At 35.8% G+C, this 16,696-nt stretch overlaps 2 protein-coding genes across 2 annotated transcripts; both read left to right on the top strand.

The window, feature by feature from the left end:
* Positions 1–7,788: 7,788 nt before the first annotated feature.
* On the top strand, positions 7,789–10,571 carry LOC113333218 (F-box/LRR-repeat protein At4g14103-like). Its single transcript, XM_026579730.1, has 4 exons — positions 7,789–8,760; positions 8,944–9,111; positions 9,323–9,553; positions 10,560–10,571. The coding sequence occupies exons 1-4, from the start codon at positions 7,789–7,791 to the stop codon at positions 10,569–10,571; spliced, it is 1,383 nt and encodes a 460-aa protein (XP_026435515.1).
* A 4,092-nt stretch (positions 10,572–14,663) lies between these two features.
* LOC113333217 (putative F-box/FBD/LRR-repeat protein At1g78760) lies at positions 14,664–16,080 on the top strand. Its single transcript, XM_026579728.1, has 3 exons — positions 14,664–15,398; positions 15,581–15,748; positions 15,958–16,080. The coding sequence occupies exons 1-3, from the start codon at positions 14,664–14,666 to the stop codon at positions 16,078–16,080; spliced, it is 1,026 nt and encodes a 341-aa protein (XP_026435513.1).
* Positions 16,081–16,696: the final 616 nt, after the last annotated feature.

Genomic DNA, 16,696 nt, shown 5'->3' with positions numbered 1-16,696 from the left:
GGACCTCGGACTCCCAACTGTAGCACAGTAATCTGGTGAGGATACACGTCATCATCATTTTGTCTCCTTCGTCATACTTGTATTACGTTATACTTTAAAATATGGTGCACAAACAATTGATCACGTGAAATCTGGTGCAAACTACAGTTTTCACTGTATATAATTTTCTGTACAGTAACTTAAATCATATACTACTAAGCAGAAGCGCGATAATGTAATCATGAACCTCATACTTTGTTGATACATTTTTTTAAAACTGAAATGATGCATTGGTTCGCAAAGTAACCGCACCCCAGTCTCTCAACTGTCGCACAATACTCTGGTTAGGCACATGTCATCATCATTTTGTAGCTCCGTGGACTTTTGTCAAACAACATATCTGGAAAAGACACATCTTGATTGGTACATATATTTTAGAGTGACGTAAACTACTTAAGTGAGTGGATGTTTCAAAAGAAAATAATTACACTCACTCCTCGTTGGCTGAGGATTTTCTCTTAATCTTTATCATAGCGATTATGTAATCATAAACCTAATACTTTGTGGATATATTTTTGTCTGGTGAAATGATGCGTTGCTGTCGCAAGGTAAACTATTTAAGTGTGTGGATGTTTAAAAATAAAATACAAATGGGGCTAGGAGTTTTCCTAGTTGGTTGTTTGCAAACTTAGTTAATTGCAAAGATTTTAGGTTTTAGGTTTTAGATTTTTATCTTTCTTATGGGTATCAAGATTTTTTATATAATAGTGTTAATGGCGTCCTATGGCGGTGGTGCTGCATTATAATCAAGCATTTTTTGAAAGAAGAAGATCTAACTCAGAAAATAAGACGATCTAATGCATTGGTTTCACCAAGTAACGGCACATTATTCTCTCAACCGTCGCACAATAATTTGGTGATGGCGTATGCCATCATCATTTTGTAGCCTTCTTCTTCATGGACTTTTGTCAAACAACGGCTCTGGAAAAGTCACTTCTTGAATGGAAAATACATTTTAGAGTGACGTAAACCACTTATGTGAGCGGATGTTTCAAAAGAAAATAATTACACTCCTCGTTGGCTGTGGATATTATCTTTCCAATAGCGATTATGTAATCATAAACCTCATCCTTTGTGGATATATTTTTTTCAACTGAAATGATGCATTGGTTTCGCCAAGTAACCGCACCTCAGTCTCTCAACTGTTGCACGATAATCTGATTAGGGCACACGTCATCATCATTTGCCTCCTTCTTCACACTCGTGTTACGTCTTTTATACTTAAAATATGGTGCACAAACAATTGATCACGTGAAATGTGGTGCAAACTACAATTTTCACTTCATTCACTTTAAAAACTAGTATGATATAATTTTCTTTGCAAATACAAAATTATCTTTGCATCCTTTGCAAACGTTTCTGTAAATATAATCTGAATATAATTAGAGAACTATGCAAAACAAGCTGGACATATTCTTCCTATTTTAATCATAAAGTATATATATATATGTACACACATCTTATAGTGTTGATGTTATCATAAGCATCACAATTACCAATGAAAGCTCGATTTCATCATCTTTTGAAAGAAAGTTACTAAATTCTATTCATACAACAAACACCACACTTTGGTAACATTCATTTTTATCTTAGTAATTAAGTGAAATGAAATTCTGTAAACATCCGTTCCAAGATGATCAATACAAATGGAACTACGAGTTTTCCTAGTTGGTTGTTTCCGATCTTAATTAATTGCAGATATTTCTCACCTCATTGTGGATAGAATAAGGTCAAGTGGGAAGATGTCGTGTTTTCCCCTTTGGATGTTTTTGTTTTTTGTTAACCAAACAATGACAGAGATGCAACTGTGTTTCTTTTAAATACAATTATTCAGCAATATTTATAATGATAATGGAAGAATGACGATGACGAAACTAAGTCAGTAAACCGTATAGAATTTTGTGTATATTAACTTAAATCAACATGAATAATAACATAGATTTACCTAATTCTGATGCTAAGCAGAAGCAAGATTACATAAACCTCATACTTTGTGGATGTATTTTTTTAATGTGAAACGATACATTGGTTTCACAATGTTACCGCAAATTATTCTCTCGAACGTCGCACAAAAATCTGGTTAGGGCACACGTTATCATCATTTCGTAGCTCCGTGGACTTTTGTAAAACAATAAATCTGGAAAAGACACATCTACATTTTAGAGTGACGTAAACCACTTATGTGAGTGGATGTTTCAAAAGAAAATAATTACCCTCCTCGTTGGCGGTGGATTTAATCTTTATCGTAGCGATTATGTAATTATAAACCTCATACTTTGGGGATATATATTTTTTACAGTGAAACGATGCATTGGTTTGACAGTGTAACCGAAAATTATTCTTTCAAACGTCGCACAGTAATCTGGTTAGGGCACACGTCATCATCATTATGTAGCTCCGTGGACTTTTGTGAAACAACATCTCTCGAAAAGACACGTCTTGATTAGTACATACATGTTAGAGTGACGCAAACCACTTATGTGAGTGAATGTTTCAAAAGAAAATAATATTACTCCTCGTGGGTTGTGGATTTAATCTTTATCATAGCGATGATGTAATCAAAAATCCAATACTTTGTGGATATATTTTTTTAAGGTGAAATGATACATCGGTTTCGCAGGGTAACCCGGACCTCAGACTCCCAACTTAGCACAGTAATCCTGTGAGGGCACACGTCATCATCATTTTGTAGCTCCGTGGACTTTTGTCAAACAACAGATCTGGAATAGACACATCTTGATTGGTGCATATGTTTTAGAGTGACGTAAACTACTTAAGTGAGTTTATGTTTCAAAAGAAAATAATTACACTCCTCGTTGGCTGAGGATTTAATCTTCATCATGGCGATTATGTAATCATAAACCTAATACTTTGTGGATATATTTTTATCTGGAGAAATGATGTGTTGGTGTCGCGAGGTAAACACACCTCATTCTCTCATCTATCGCACAAAACTCTGGTTAAGGCACATGTCGTCATCATTTTGTAGCTCCGTGGACTTTTGTCAAGCTACAACTCTGGAAAAGACACATCTTAGAGTGACGTAAACTATTTAAGTGTGTGGATGCTTCAAAACAAAATACAAATGGGACTAGGAGTTTTCCTAGTTGGTTGTTTGCAATCTTGGTTAATTGCAAAGATTTTAGGTTTTAGGTTTTTATTTTTCTCATGGGTATCAAGATTTTTTATATAATAGCGTTAATGGCGTCCTATGGTGGTGGTGCTGTATAATCAAGCATTTTTTTTGACCGATCAAAAAAAAAAAAGATCTAACTCGGAAAATAAGACGATCTAGTGCATTCGTTTCACAAAGAAACCGCACATTATTCTCTCAACCGTCGCACAATAATTTGGTGATGGCGTATGTCATCATCATTTTGTAGGCTTCTTCTCCATGGACTTTTGTCAAGCAGCAGCTCTGGAAAAGACACTTCTTGAATGGTAAATACATTTTAGAGTGACGTAAACCACTTAAGTGAGCGGATGTTTCAAAAGGAAATAATTACACGCCTCGTTGGCTGTGGATATAATCTTTCCAATAGCGATTATGTAATCATAAATCTCATCCTTTGTGGATATATTTTTTAAAATTGAAATGATGCTTTCGTTTCGCCAAGTAACTGCACCTCATTCTCTCAACTGTCGCACTATAATCTGGTTAGGGCACACGTCATCATCATTTTGTCTCATTCGTCACACTTTTGTTCCGTCTTCTTATACTTAAAATATGGTGCACAAACAATTGATCACGTGAAATGTGGTGCAAATTACAATTTTCACTTCATTCACTTTAAAAACTAGTATAATATTCAGTCTTCTTTGCAAATACAAAATTATCTTTGCATCCTTTGCAAACGTTTCTGTATATATATTCTGAATATAATTAGAGAACTATGAGAACAAGCTGGACATATTCTTCCTATTTTCCTCATTTTCTTCATATATATATATATATATATACAACTAATAATGTTCATGTTATCATAAGCACCACCACAATTACCAATGTAAGCTCGATTTCATCATCTTTTGAAAGAAAGTTACTAAATTTTATTCATACACCACACGTTTGGTAACATTCCTTTTTATCTTAGTAATTAAGTAAAGTGAAATTCTGTAAACATCCGTTCCAAGATGATCAATACAAATGGGACTAGGAGTTTTCCTAGTTGGTTGTTTCCGATCTTGGTTGATTGCTAAGTATTCTCACCTCGTCGCGGACAGAATAAGGTCAAGTGGGCAGATGTCGTGTTTTCCCCTTTGGATGTTTTTGTTTTTTGTTAACCAAAGAATGACAGAGATGCAGCTGTTTTTATTTTAAATATAATTATTCAGCAATATTTATGATGATAATGGAAGAATGACGATGACGAAACTAAGTCAGTAAACCGTATAGAATTTTGTGTATAGTAACTTAAATCAACATGAATAATAACATAGATTTACCTAATTCCGATGCTAAGCAGAAGCGAGATTACATAAACCTCATACTTTGTGGATATATTTTTGTAAAGTGAAATGATGCATTGGTTTCACAATGTTACCGCAAATTATTCTCTCAAACGTCGCACAATAATCTGGTTAGGGCACATGTCATCATCATTTTGTAACTCTGTGGACTTTTGTAAAACAATATATCTGGAAAAGACACATCTTGATTGGTACATACTTCAAGAAAACTTAATATATTGCAGCACCCAGTGGTTATGGCATAAACCCCTACTAGTGTCGCGATAACCTATATAGCAAGAAGTCTATTGTTGCACCCAATCTTTATTTTTGCAGCCAGAGATTACACTTTTTTTCCACACTCTTTTCATATTGTTGCTACAGTTTTGTGGCAAAAGTTTCATTTTACATCAGTTAGTTATAGCTTTTAGTTGCAGCTGAAAAGTACTGTGACTACAAATTTGCTTTTGCAACACCTATATTGAAGGTGTGGTAATATATGGTGTAGCAATAGCTAGATTTTCTTGTAGTATATATATATATATATACATATGTATACATTTTTGAGTGATGTAAACTATTTAAATATAGATGGGACTCGCTTCGGTCGTCCCGATTATATATAATATATATAATATCCTACTAAAATGTCATGTCCTTTCAGACCTAATATATACACACAACTTATAATGTTCATGTTATCATAAGCACCACCAAAATTACTAATGTAAGCTCGATTTCATCATCGTTTGAAAGAAAGTTACTAAATCTTATTCGGGGTAGGATCCGTTGACATGGTTATAATGACATAATCTTGACATTTTGACGTCATTTTGTCTACCAAACCCCACGGCCAATGAATTTGAGGCTAATTTTTTTATGACATGTTCTTCTTATAAGTCTATACACTCCCACCAAAAATAAGAGCATTCCGAGATGTATAAGACCACCATATACCATTTTGAATATCAACCTTTGAAGATTAACGGTTGAAATTAAAATTTGTGGATGGTGAAGTTTCGTATTTCAGAATTCTCTCATTTTTAGTAGGAATGTAGAGTTTTATACGAGGAACATGTCACCAAAATATTAGCTATAAATTCATTGTCGGTTGGGTTTGGTAGAAAAAATGACAACCATGTCAACATATTATGTCATTATAACCATGTCAACGGATCCTTTCCCATTTTATTCATACAAAAAAAACCACACGTTTGGTAACGTTCCTTTTTATCTTAGTAATTAAGTAAAGTGAAATTCTATAAACATCCGTTCCAAGATGATCAATACAAATGGGACTAGGAGTTTTCCTAGTTGGTTGATTCCGATCTAGGTAATCGCAAAGATCACTGACCTCATTGCGGAATAAGGTCAAGTGGGAAGATTTCGTGTTTTCCTCTTTGGATGTTTTTGTTTTTAGTTAACTAAATAATGACAGAGATGCAACTGTTTTTCTTTTAAATACATTTATTCAGAAATATTTATGATGATAATGGAAGAAGGACGATGATGAAACAAACTCAGTAAACCGTATAGAACTTTGTGTATAGTAACTTAAATCAACATGAATAATAACAGAGATTCACCTCTCTTTTTTGATCAAAAGAGAAGTTGTATTAACAAGTAAAAGAATGTACGGAGTTTCTACCATAGGTAGAAGATAAGAAAGCAATAGACTTCATGAAAATGGAGTCCCAGGTATTTAGCACAGAACTTGAGAAATTCAAGTGAACGTGGTATCCTGTTGCAGCTTCCCAAGCTAGGACTGAAGATTTAGCTTCAAGAACCAAGTCATCATCTGTTTTATAAAGATTTACCTGATTCCCATTCTAAGCAGAAGCGCGATTACATAAACCTCATACTTTGTGTGGATATATTTTTTTAAGACGAAATGATGCATTGGTATCGCAGTGTAACCGGACCTCGTACTCCCAACTGTAGCACAATAATTTGGTGAGGGCACATGTCATCATCATTTTATACTTTGAAATATGTGCACACACAATTGATCCCGTGAAATGTGGTGCAAAATACAATTTTCATCGTATATAATTTTGCGCATAGTAACTTAAATTAACATAAATAATACATAGATTTACCTGATTCATATACTAAGCAGAAGCGTGATGATGTAATCATGAACCTCATACTTTGTGGATATATATTTTTTAAAGAGAAATGATGCATCGGTTTTGTAGTGTCACCGCACATTATTCTCTCAACCGTCGTACAATAATCTGGTGAGGGCACACGTCATCATCATTTTGTAGCCTTCTTCTCCGTGGACTTTTGTCAACCAACAGCTCTGGAAAAGACACATCTTAATTGGTACATACATTTTAGAGTGACATAAACCACTTATGTGAGTGGATGTTTGAATCCTAGTATAGGGTCATGCCACATTCATCTATGGATGCATAAATAAGAAGGTAATTTATGTACATGATGTATCTTAAAAGAAATTATCTCAGATAGTATTAAAAAGAGGGAAAACGATTGTTAGAATATAGTAAGGTCTAGAATGAGACTACGGACTAGATAGTAGTAAAAATATTTCATTTTTTGCTTACTTCTAGCAAGCTTCTAGCTGAATAAAACAAAAATATAAAGGTGCAAGACAAAAGATTCGAACACCTCGATTATAAAGGTGCAATCGCACATGCCCTACATCAAAATTGCCCCACATCAAGATTATTTTTCTTTTTTTTTTATCATCAAACCATAAGTATTTCATCCCACATCAAGATTCGAACACCTCGATTATAAAGGTGCAATCCACAAAAGATTCGAACACCTCGATAAAACAAATACGAGTACATTTTATCTATTCTTCACACGCTGTCACACATGCCCCACATCAAAATTGCAAGTCATCACATATTTTTTATAGCCGTTGAATTTTCTAGGTATCAGTAATTCATTCACATATTTTTATAGAAAACGAAGCGTCACCTCAAGTCTTTAAACAAAAGGTACTTCCTCTTCCATTTTTTACTAGATCGGTACTTTAATGTTCTTCCACATTAAGAACTTAAAATTGCACTTGAAGAGTTACTCATCAGCCACTGCGTCATACAACAAAAGGTACTTCCTCTTCCATCTTTTAATTTCTGGGTTTTAAATTACAAATTCTAATTGGCTCTGCAAAATTGGAATTCTACGTTTTTTTTGTTTCTTCTCATTGCGAAATGGGATTTTGGGGTTTTTGTTTCTGCTCAGATTGATTGATTCGTTGCCAAATTGTAGATTAGGGTTCATCTTAAAAACTAATTTTTTTATTTTCAGTGTCGGTTAAGAAAAATGGAAGAAACAAGAAACGAATCTCCATATTCTAATGGCAAAGATTGGATCAGTAGCTTACCTGATGAAATAATTCACCGCATCATGTCTTCTAATTATATCAGAGATGTAGTGCAAACATGTGTTTTATCCAAAAGATGGATTCATATTCGGAAATCTGTTCCATGTCTAAGCATCAAGAGAAGTTCATTTCCTCTAAGAAGAGAACATGATCAAAGGTTCATACATTTTGTCGACATGGTATTCATTCTTCGCAATAAATCTGATATTCAGCGATTTGCTATAATTCGGTATAGATATGCTATAGGTGAAGATATTGTGATGAAAAATGTTTATAGATGGATTGTTCAAGCTGTTAAGCGCAATGTTAAAGAAATGAGTTTGAAAATCAGTCAAGGTCATCCAGAAGCACTTGAAATTCCCCATCAACTTGTTAATTGCAAGTCACTGGTGCACTTGGAAATGCAAGTGAATTTTGGTTTCAAATGTACAGATGCTATGTTACCAAAATCAATGGATTTACCTCGGCTCAAAGTTTTGTGGATTCATGGAGTTTCGATCCCCAATGAAGAACTATCTAAAAGGATCTTTTCAAGTTTCCCAGTTCTTGAAAAGTTATTCGTATATCATTGTGACATACCAAATTTGACTGTTAATTCTCTCAGCCTCGAGAATTTCGTGTACAAGCGGTTACCTGGTAGTACAGACAATGTTATCAAGTTGACTACTCCAAATCTAAAATATTTCCAGTGCATGTCTTGCGTGACACAATTATATTCTCTAGAAAACTGTTCTCTTCTATTCGAGGTAAATTTTAAGTTGGATCTCAAAGAAAGAGTTTTAGGTGAGAATACAGAAGCATATTGTAATTTTCTCTCACATGAAGAAATGGTATATGCTAAACATATGACGAAGTTTCTAAGAGAGGCTTGTATGGTGAGAAATATGTGGTTATCCTATGGATTACTCGAGGTATGGCTAATATGATGGAGGTTTTTTTGTTATTAGCTCTCGATTATGTCAAAGGAAAGTAGAGCCTAGGCGCAAGGCGAAGGGCTTGTCGCCTGGCCTAGCGCCTGACACAACAGAGCTCTCAACTAGTATTAGTATTTATTAGCTCTTACATTATTTTAAAAATTTTCTTTGTTTCTCAAGGTTCTCTCAGAAGCGCCTGACTTATTATTAGACTCTGAACCACCTTGCTTATTTAATATGCTATCTTTCTGGATGAAAATGCGGTTTACAAGAGGTTGCTTGTGGGCTATAACGTATTTGCTCAAGATTTCTCCTCGGGTACAGAGTATACTCCTTTACTCCAAGCAGGTAACAGTTAACCAACCTTTGCGTTTATTGATCTGGCCTGTGATGTAGTTCCGAAAATTCTAATACAGCGTCAATGTTTATCATGCATCTCATGGTGACTTTAATTTTTGAAGAAAATTTTGGAAACTTTGAGTATGCAGGATTTCGTATTTTGTACAATTATTCTTTGTCACCAAGTGACCTATTAGCTATTGTGATTGTTTTGATGTAGTCAAATTTAGTGGACGTCGGGGATGATTGGGATGCAGGGTTGTCATCGCAGAGGATGTTGTCTCGCCTCACTGATGTTTCTTTCTACAATGTGGAAGGATGTGATGCTAAACTCAAACTTCTGAGTTTTTTATTAAAACATGCTAAGGTTTTGAGCAATGTTCGTCTGTCATTCCGTGCTAGTACTTGCTCGCCGGATGGAGTGAGAAAAATGGAACTATTTTTAGAGAAGGTTAGAGCACTTCCAACAACATCTTCAAGTGTGAAAATAGTATGTCGTCCTAGTGATAGGATTCTGGAAGAACCCTATTTATATAAACCGCAATTGCACGGTGTCTAACTAGTAGAACAATGGCAAGTACATGTCGTTCCCACGAGGAGCGGTGGAAATACTGTAACCAATATCCCTAATAAAACTAACCAGAAATGATGTTTTTGGATTTTTAGAATTATAAAAACAAAGAAAATAATTAAACTAATAAAATGAATCCAAAAGAAAAGTCGGTAACCAGGGTTTCATGATATCCACTACTATTTCTATTCAATTACTGAAATGAAACATAATTATGAATATGTGTTTATCTTTCGTTCTATTGACATCACCTATTATAACGATAATATCGCAAATGTCACTAGTATACTAAAAGCATAACACATCAAAAGATTAAACCCAAGCATGCACTATCAAATTGTATTAGCGAGAAAATCATACGAAACTAAAATATTGATTCACAAATTGAATCTGGCTTTTCTAAGTATAACCCATCAAAGGATTCAACCCAAGCATGGACTATCAAATAACGAGACCAAAACTATTTGTAAAACTATCCAACTACGCACAAAGGTTTATAAAACCGGTAACGCAACAACTCATACTTCAATTAATTGATAAACAATAATCAAAATTAATCAATTCAAATCATAATGGTATATTGCTTCATAATTCAATTCAATCAAAAATGGCCTAACATCCATGTAGTTTCAACCATAAAAACGCTAGTTACAAATAGATTAGCAAAACACGATTATGGATTTCTTAAAACTCATGAAAATGATAACAAAAGAGGAATGATCAAACCCAAGTTGTCTCCGTCGTCTCTTGTTCTTATGCTCGCCTCAGCGGCCGCCAAGCTTCTCTCCATCTCTGTCTGTCACTAACAGAGAACCCTCCAGATTCTTCCGTCCGCTCCCTCCCTTCGAAAGTTGTTCTCTTTTTGTTTTCATGCAAGTGTTGCCAGAAATCAAATTAAGACCTAGAAATTACACTGCCCAATGGGCCCAAACCATCTGGTCCATCTAGCCTCCATTCTATTCCGTGACTTCACTGACCAAAGCTTCATTTCTTGCGAACAGCTCCAGTTGACCTGATTGCAGTTTTACTTCCCATATCCTGTCCTTCTAGCCACCAGTAGCAACAGCTCGTGCACTGCCTCTAATATAAAAATTCAGCAACATACAGAACCCTGACTTCGTCGTCGTTTTATATCTTTCTTCCATACTGGATCAGACTCGCTCCATTTTTTATCTTCTTTGTGTCCGAGCTCTCTATAAGAATGAGTACACAATCATTAGCCAACACTCGTTCTTCTTCTCCAAGCTCCTTCATCTTCTTGCTCCGTTTACTGCCTTTGGCACACACAGCACATTCTGCCATCGATTGCGGCAGCTAAGCAATTCAATATTCATTGGCCGGACAATCACCAGCTCACTTCCTAAATATCAATGGCAACTGCTCCTCTTCATTCCCTTTCTGGCTGAGAACAACTTTCTCTCGATCAGCACCTATGCAACTCCTTTTTTGATTCAACGCACTAAGAAGTACATCACTCCGACACTGATTTCACTTTCTAGATGAACCTTGTTTCAATCCATATATGAACTCCCAAACTCCATAAGCTGCTGCATCTCCGTTGAGCCAACAGCATCAGCACCCAAGTCCATCTTGCCATTCGAGGTCGACAGCAAAACCCCATTCTGTTTACAACGCCGTCTAAACACCACATGAGAATTCATCTTTTCTCCCATCTCTACTATCGTACCATGAAGTTTCCATCTCATTGACATCTCAGCTGAGCTACTAACGCCATCTCTCGCCAACCACCATTGCCTTCTCCACCGGTAAAACAGCTCAACCAATCCAACTCCTATTTGAGCCGATACCTCATTTCTCTTTAAGTTCAGTCATCACCACCGACTGTCTTCACGGCTTGAAAGAGTTGTTAAGCTGCTGATAGCAATTTAAAACTTCACAAAGTTGTAGGTCTGTACTGATCGAGACCTTTCCATGCATGCCCTTTGAAGTCACCATCACTAACCGAGATCATCTCGGGCCGAAACGGACAACACCACTTCGTCTCTTCTCTTTGTACCGACACACCCAGCTCCCATAGTAGACTAGGCAAAAGTCACTAATTCTGTTGCAGTAATCACAGTCTGCATTAACAATCCTTGTATATTCGTTTCTTCCCTTGTCAGTATCCTTTCCATGACCTGACTCCATCTCGGTGATGAAACAATTGCAGCAGCCAATACGATTTCATCTCTGCAAATTTAGAGCAGCCATCGCCTGCACTTCTTCAACTCGTTGCTTTCAATGATTCATCACCTACCCATCAGTTCTTCTCAGGCAGCTGCGATCCTCTTCTCCCTGAGCAGCCATCAAGAACTTCTATTAACATTACCTTCAGCTGATCGTTCCAGGTCACCAGCACAAATCGAGCTCAAAGTCAAAATAAACCAGCAACATTTGTTCGAAGTCGCAGGCACACCATAAATAAAACCCATATGACTAACGTCATCAGCTCCTTGTCTTTGAGAAAACACGTCCCACTAATAATTTTCTTATGTCTCCACATGTAGTTCACCTGGTCGACATCAGGGAAATGAAAGCATTTCTTTCACTTGCTTAACTTCTGTCCGTGAGTGTGGTGCGGGCTAATAAGTACAAGAGGTTAACATAGTGGGCTCTTTCTCCTTTTGTTGACTTGAGAGGTTGCATTAGTAACTTTCGTCTCAACTTCCTTGTAAGCTTGTAATATCGCTAATTATCCTTCCGTTACCAGAATTGTTTGTACTTTCTATAAAAGCACTGAAAAAAATATTATTAGCCAAAGTATCGAGTCCTAACTAATATAAATCTGGGTATAAAATGTAGCACTGACGTGTTTATCAACACCCCTACACTTATATTTGCTAAGCCTCGAGCAAAACAAATAATTGACCCGCTACACAACTGGTCATATCATAAGAGAGAGTTAGACCCGCTACACAGTTGGTCATAAAATGAAAATTTGAAATAGCGTACACAAAACCCGCCACACAGCTCATAGAAAATACCCTAGAAAAGACCCGCTACACAGCTGGTCATGACAAATACCATATACAAGATCCGCTACACAGCTGGTCATAACCCGAAAAGTTTTTTTTTTTTTTTAAAAGACCCGCTACACAGCTGATCATCTTTTTTTTTTTTATGTAGACCCGCTAAACAGCTTGTGATTCATTCAAAAAAATTTTTTATCAAAATTCCTAATGAAAGAGCCACTCCCCACACTTAAACATTACATTGTCCTCAATGTAATTGAGTCATCCAACGTAGAAATTAAGATGGGAAATTTAAGCAAACAAATAAAAGATAGAGGAAAGAAAACAAATCTGATGGGTTGACTCCCATGAAGCAAAATCGTATGGGTTGACTCCCATAAAGCATAATCTTTGTATCCCTGCAAAGCATATATATAAAGTCTGAAAAGTTGGGGATCAATCCAATAAATCAGTTCAGCTACGAATATGAACCTGCAAACATTATAAATCTCCAAAAAGATGTGTAAGTCCATTCCTAATAGAAAACAATCCTTAGTCGAGATAAGTAAATCACTCACATGGACAACCGACATAGAATCCACATTAGTTTCTATTCGAGAAGCACACTCTAAATCAGGTTCTAAATCAGCTGAAGTACATCCCGGTCGACACACCTTATCTTTTCACTAGAGATCATATGAAGCAATGTATTGACAATGCAAAAAGGTAGGTACGATTTATCAAACTCAACACAAAGTTTAAAACTGTTTAAACTTGTATCCAATGGTTCAAGTTTATCAAAATCAGCAACTCCTAAATCTGGCTCTAAGTCCGCGGAAATAACTTTCATTGTTGAGTTACCTTGATTATCCATTGGAGACCGCAATGCATTGACGATGTCAATAAGCATAGGATCATCGGAATCTGCAAAGTGGGCTAAACAAACTGAGATTAGTTCAAAATCAGTAGTTACCTGATCAGTACCAATTGCCTCCACATCCACATCAGCAATCAGAAAATCACAAGATGGGTCAGAAAAACAAGAGGGCAATGGAGCAACATTATCATGAATAATCGCCTCATCACTATCTGCAACTAAGTGACTTATAGGAAACTCATTATTTGAATGATTAGAAAATATCTCATTATGCACGTCTACTGTCTCTAAATCATCGGAATCAACAATAGTATCTTCTGTATAAATATGTTCTTCTAAATCATCATTATCTGAATAAATGGCATCTCTAACACAACTCTCGTCCTTTTGAATAGACAAATAATCAGTTAGATCATGAGTTGTGTAAGATACAATAGATTCAGATATTATATCGGTGTCATAATTCCTAAAATCACTTCTAGTATCAAGTTCCTTTTCACCCTCATGGTATTGGGGTTGATACTCATCTGAATAACCACCCATAGCGAAATTACGTGGATTCCAAGTTCCATACATGAGACGATTATAAGCAAGAAGTTCCTTATACCGTGACCCATACATGTATTCCCCAAGCGTCATAGACGACGTCTCGCGCAAAGCACTCATCGTTCTCAAAAACGCTCATGAAATAAAATTCTGAAGCACAAAACAAGTCAAAAGGTAAAAGAAATCCTAAAAAATAAAAATACTGTACAATTTTTTTTTTTAATAAACACCTAAGTATTTACAAAATAAAAAAAAATACTAATTACAATATTCCACAACCGCTCCTCCGCAGCGGCGCCAAAAATTGATAGGATTATGAAAGAACCCTATTTATATAAACCGCAATTGCACGGTGTCTAACTAATATAACAATGGCAAGTACAGGTCGTTCCCACGAGGAGCGGTGGAAATATTGTAATCAATATCCCTAATAATTTGTTAATTGCAAATAATTCACCGCATCATGTCTTCTAATTATATCAGAGATGTAATGCAAACATGTGTTTTATCCAAAAGATGGATTCATATTCGGAAATCTGTTCCATGTCTAAGCATCAAGAGAAGTTCATTTCCTCTAAGAAGAGAACATGATCAAAGGTTCATACATTTTGTCGACATGGTATTCATTCTTCGCAATAAATCTGATATTCAGCGATTTGCTATAATTCGGTATAGATATGCTATAGGTGAAGATATTGTGATGAAAAATGTTTATAGATGGATTGTTCAAGCTGTTAAGCGCAATGTTAAAGAAATGAGTTTGAAAATCAGTCAAGGTCATCCAGAAGCACTTGAAATTCCCCATCAACTTGTTAATTGCAAGTCACTGGTGCACTTGGAAATGCAAGTGAATTTTGGTTTCAAATGTACAGATGCTATGTTACCAAAATCAATGGATTTACCTCGGCTCAAAGTTTTGTGGATTCATGGAGTTTCGATCCCCAATGAAGAACTATCTAAAAGGATCTTTTCAAGTTTCCCAGTTCTTGAAAAGTTATTCGTATATCATTGTGACATACCAAATTTGACTGTTAATTCTCTCAGCCTCGAGAATTTCGTGTACAAGCGGTTACCTGGTAGTACAGACAATGTTATCAAGTTGACTACTCCAAATCTAAAATATTTCCAGTGCATGTCTTGCGTGACACAATTATATTCTCTAGAAAACTGTTCTCTTCTATTCGAGGTAAATTTTAAGTTGGATCTCAAAGAAAGAGTTTTAGGTGAGAATACAGAAGCATATTGTAATTTTCTCTCACATGAAGAAATGGTATATGCTAAACATATGACGAAGTTTCTAAGAGAGGCTTGTATGGTGAGAAATATGTGGTTATCCTATGGATTACTCGAGGTATGGCTAATATGATGGAGGTTTTTTTGTTATTAGCTCTCGATTATGTCAAAGGAAAGTAGAGCCTAGGCGCAAGGCGAAGGGCTTGTCGCCTGGCCTAGCGCCTGACACAACAGAGCTCTCAACTAGTATTAGTATTTATTAGCTCTTACATTATTTTAAAAATTTCTTTGTTTCTCAAGGTTCTCTCAGAAGCGCCTGACTTATTATTAGACTCTGAACCACCTTGCTTATTTAATATGCTATCTTTCTGGATGAAAATGCGGTTTACAAGAGGTTGCTTGTGGGCTATAACGTATTTGCTCAAGATTTCTCCTCGGGTACAGAGTATACTCCTTTACTCCAAGCAGGTAACAGTTAACCAACCTTTGCGTTTATTGATCTGGCCTGTGATGTAGTTCCGAAAATTCTAATACAGCGTCAATGTTTATCATGCATCTCATGGTGACTTTAATTTTTGAAGAATTTTGGAAACTTTGAGTATGCAGGATTTCGTATTTTGTACAATTATTCTTTGTCACCAAGTGACCTATTAGCTATTGTGATTGTTTTGATGTAGTCAAATTTAGTGGACGTCGGGGATGATTGGGATGCAGGGTTGTCATCGCAGGGATGTTGTCTCGCCTCACTGATGTTTCTTTCTACAATGTGGAAGGATGTGATGCTAAACTCAAACTTCTGAGTTTTTTATTAAAACATGCTAAGGTTTTGAGCAATGTTCGTCTGTCATTCCGTGCTAGTACTTGCTCGCCGGATGGAGTGAGAAAAATGGAACTATTTTTAGAGAAGGTTAGAGCACTTCCAACAACATCTTCAAGTGTGAAAATAGTATGTCGTCCTAGTGATAGGATTCTGGAAGAACCCTATTTATATAAACCGCAATTGCACGGTGTCTAACTAGTAGAACAATGGCAAGTACATGTCGTTCCCACGAGGAGCGGTGGAAATACTGTAACCAATATCCCTAATAAAACTAACCAGAAATGATGTTTTTGGATTTTTAGAATTATAAAAACAAAGAAAATAATTAAACTAATAAAATGAATCCAAAAGAAAAGTCGGTAACCAGGGTTTCATGATATCCACTACTATTTCTATTCAATTACTGAAATGAAACATAATTATGAATATGTGTTTATCTTTCGTTCTATTGACATCACCTATTATAACGATAATATCGCAAATGTCACTAGTATACTAAAAGCATAACACATCAAAAGATTAAACCCAAGCATGCACTATCAAATTGTATTAGCGAGAAAATCATACGAAACTAAAATATTGATTCACAAATTGAA

Source organism: Papaver somniferum, unplaced genomic scaffold (assembly GCF_003573695.1).
Source record: "Papaver somniferum cultivar HN1 unplaced genomic scaffold, ASM357369v1 unplaced-scaffold_132, whole genome shotgun sequence".
Taxonomy (NCBI): domain Eukaryota; kingdom Viridiplantae; phylum Streptophyta; class Magnoliopsida; order Ranunculales; family Papaveraceae; genus Papaver; species Papaver somniferum.
Note: the sequence above shows the minus strand (reverse complement) of the source record. Positions and strands in the feature narration are given on the sequence as shown.

What these genes read in the sequence shown, in the direction of transcription:
- LOC113333217 (XM_026579728.1), top strand. Translation starts at nt 14,664, where the DNA reads ATGGTATTCATTCTTCGCAATAAATCTGATATTCAGCGATTTGCTATA. An exon ending in TATCCTATGGATTACTCGAG is followed by an intron (nt 15,399 to 15,580) that starts GTATGGCTAATA and finishes TTGTTTCTCAAG; the next exon opens with GTTCTCTCAGAAGCGCCTGA. An exon ending in TACTCCTTTACTCCAAGCAG is followed by an intron (nt 15,749 to 15,957) that starts GTAACAGTTAAC and finishes GTTTTGATGTAG; the next exon opens with TCAAATTTAGTGGACGTCGG.
- LOC113333218 (XM_026579730.1), top strand. Translation starts at nt 7,789, where the DNA reads ATGGAAGAAACAAGAAACGAATCTCCATATTCTAATGGCAAAGATTGG. An exon ending in TATCCTATGGATTACTCGAG is followed by an intron (nt 8,761 to 8,943) that starts GTATGGCTAATA and finishes TTGTTTCTCAAG; the next exon opens with GTTCTCTCAGAAGCGCCTGA. An exon ending in TACTCCTTTACTCCAAGCAG is followed by an intron (nt 9,112 to 9,322) that starts GTAACAGTTAAC and finishes GTTTTGATGTAG; the next exon opens with TCAAATTTAGTGGACGTCGG.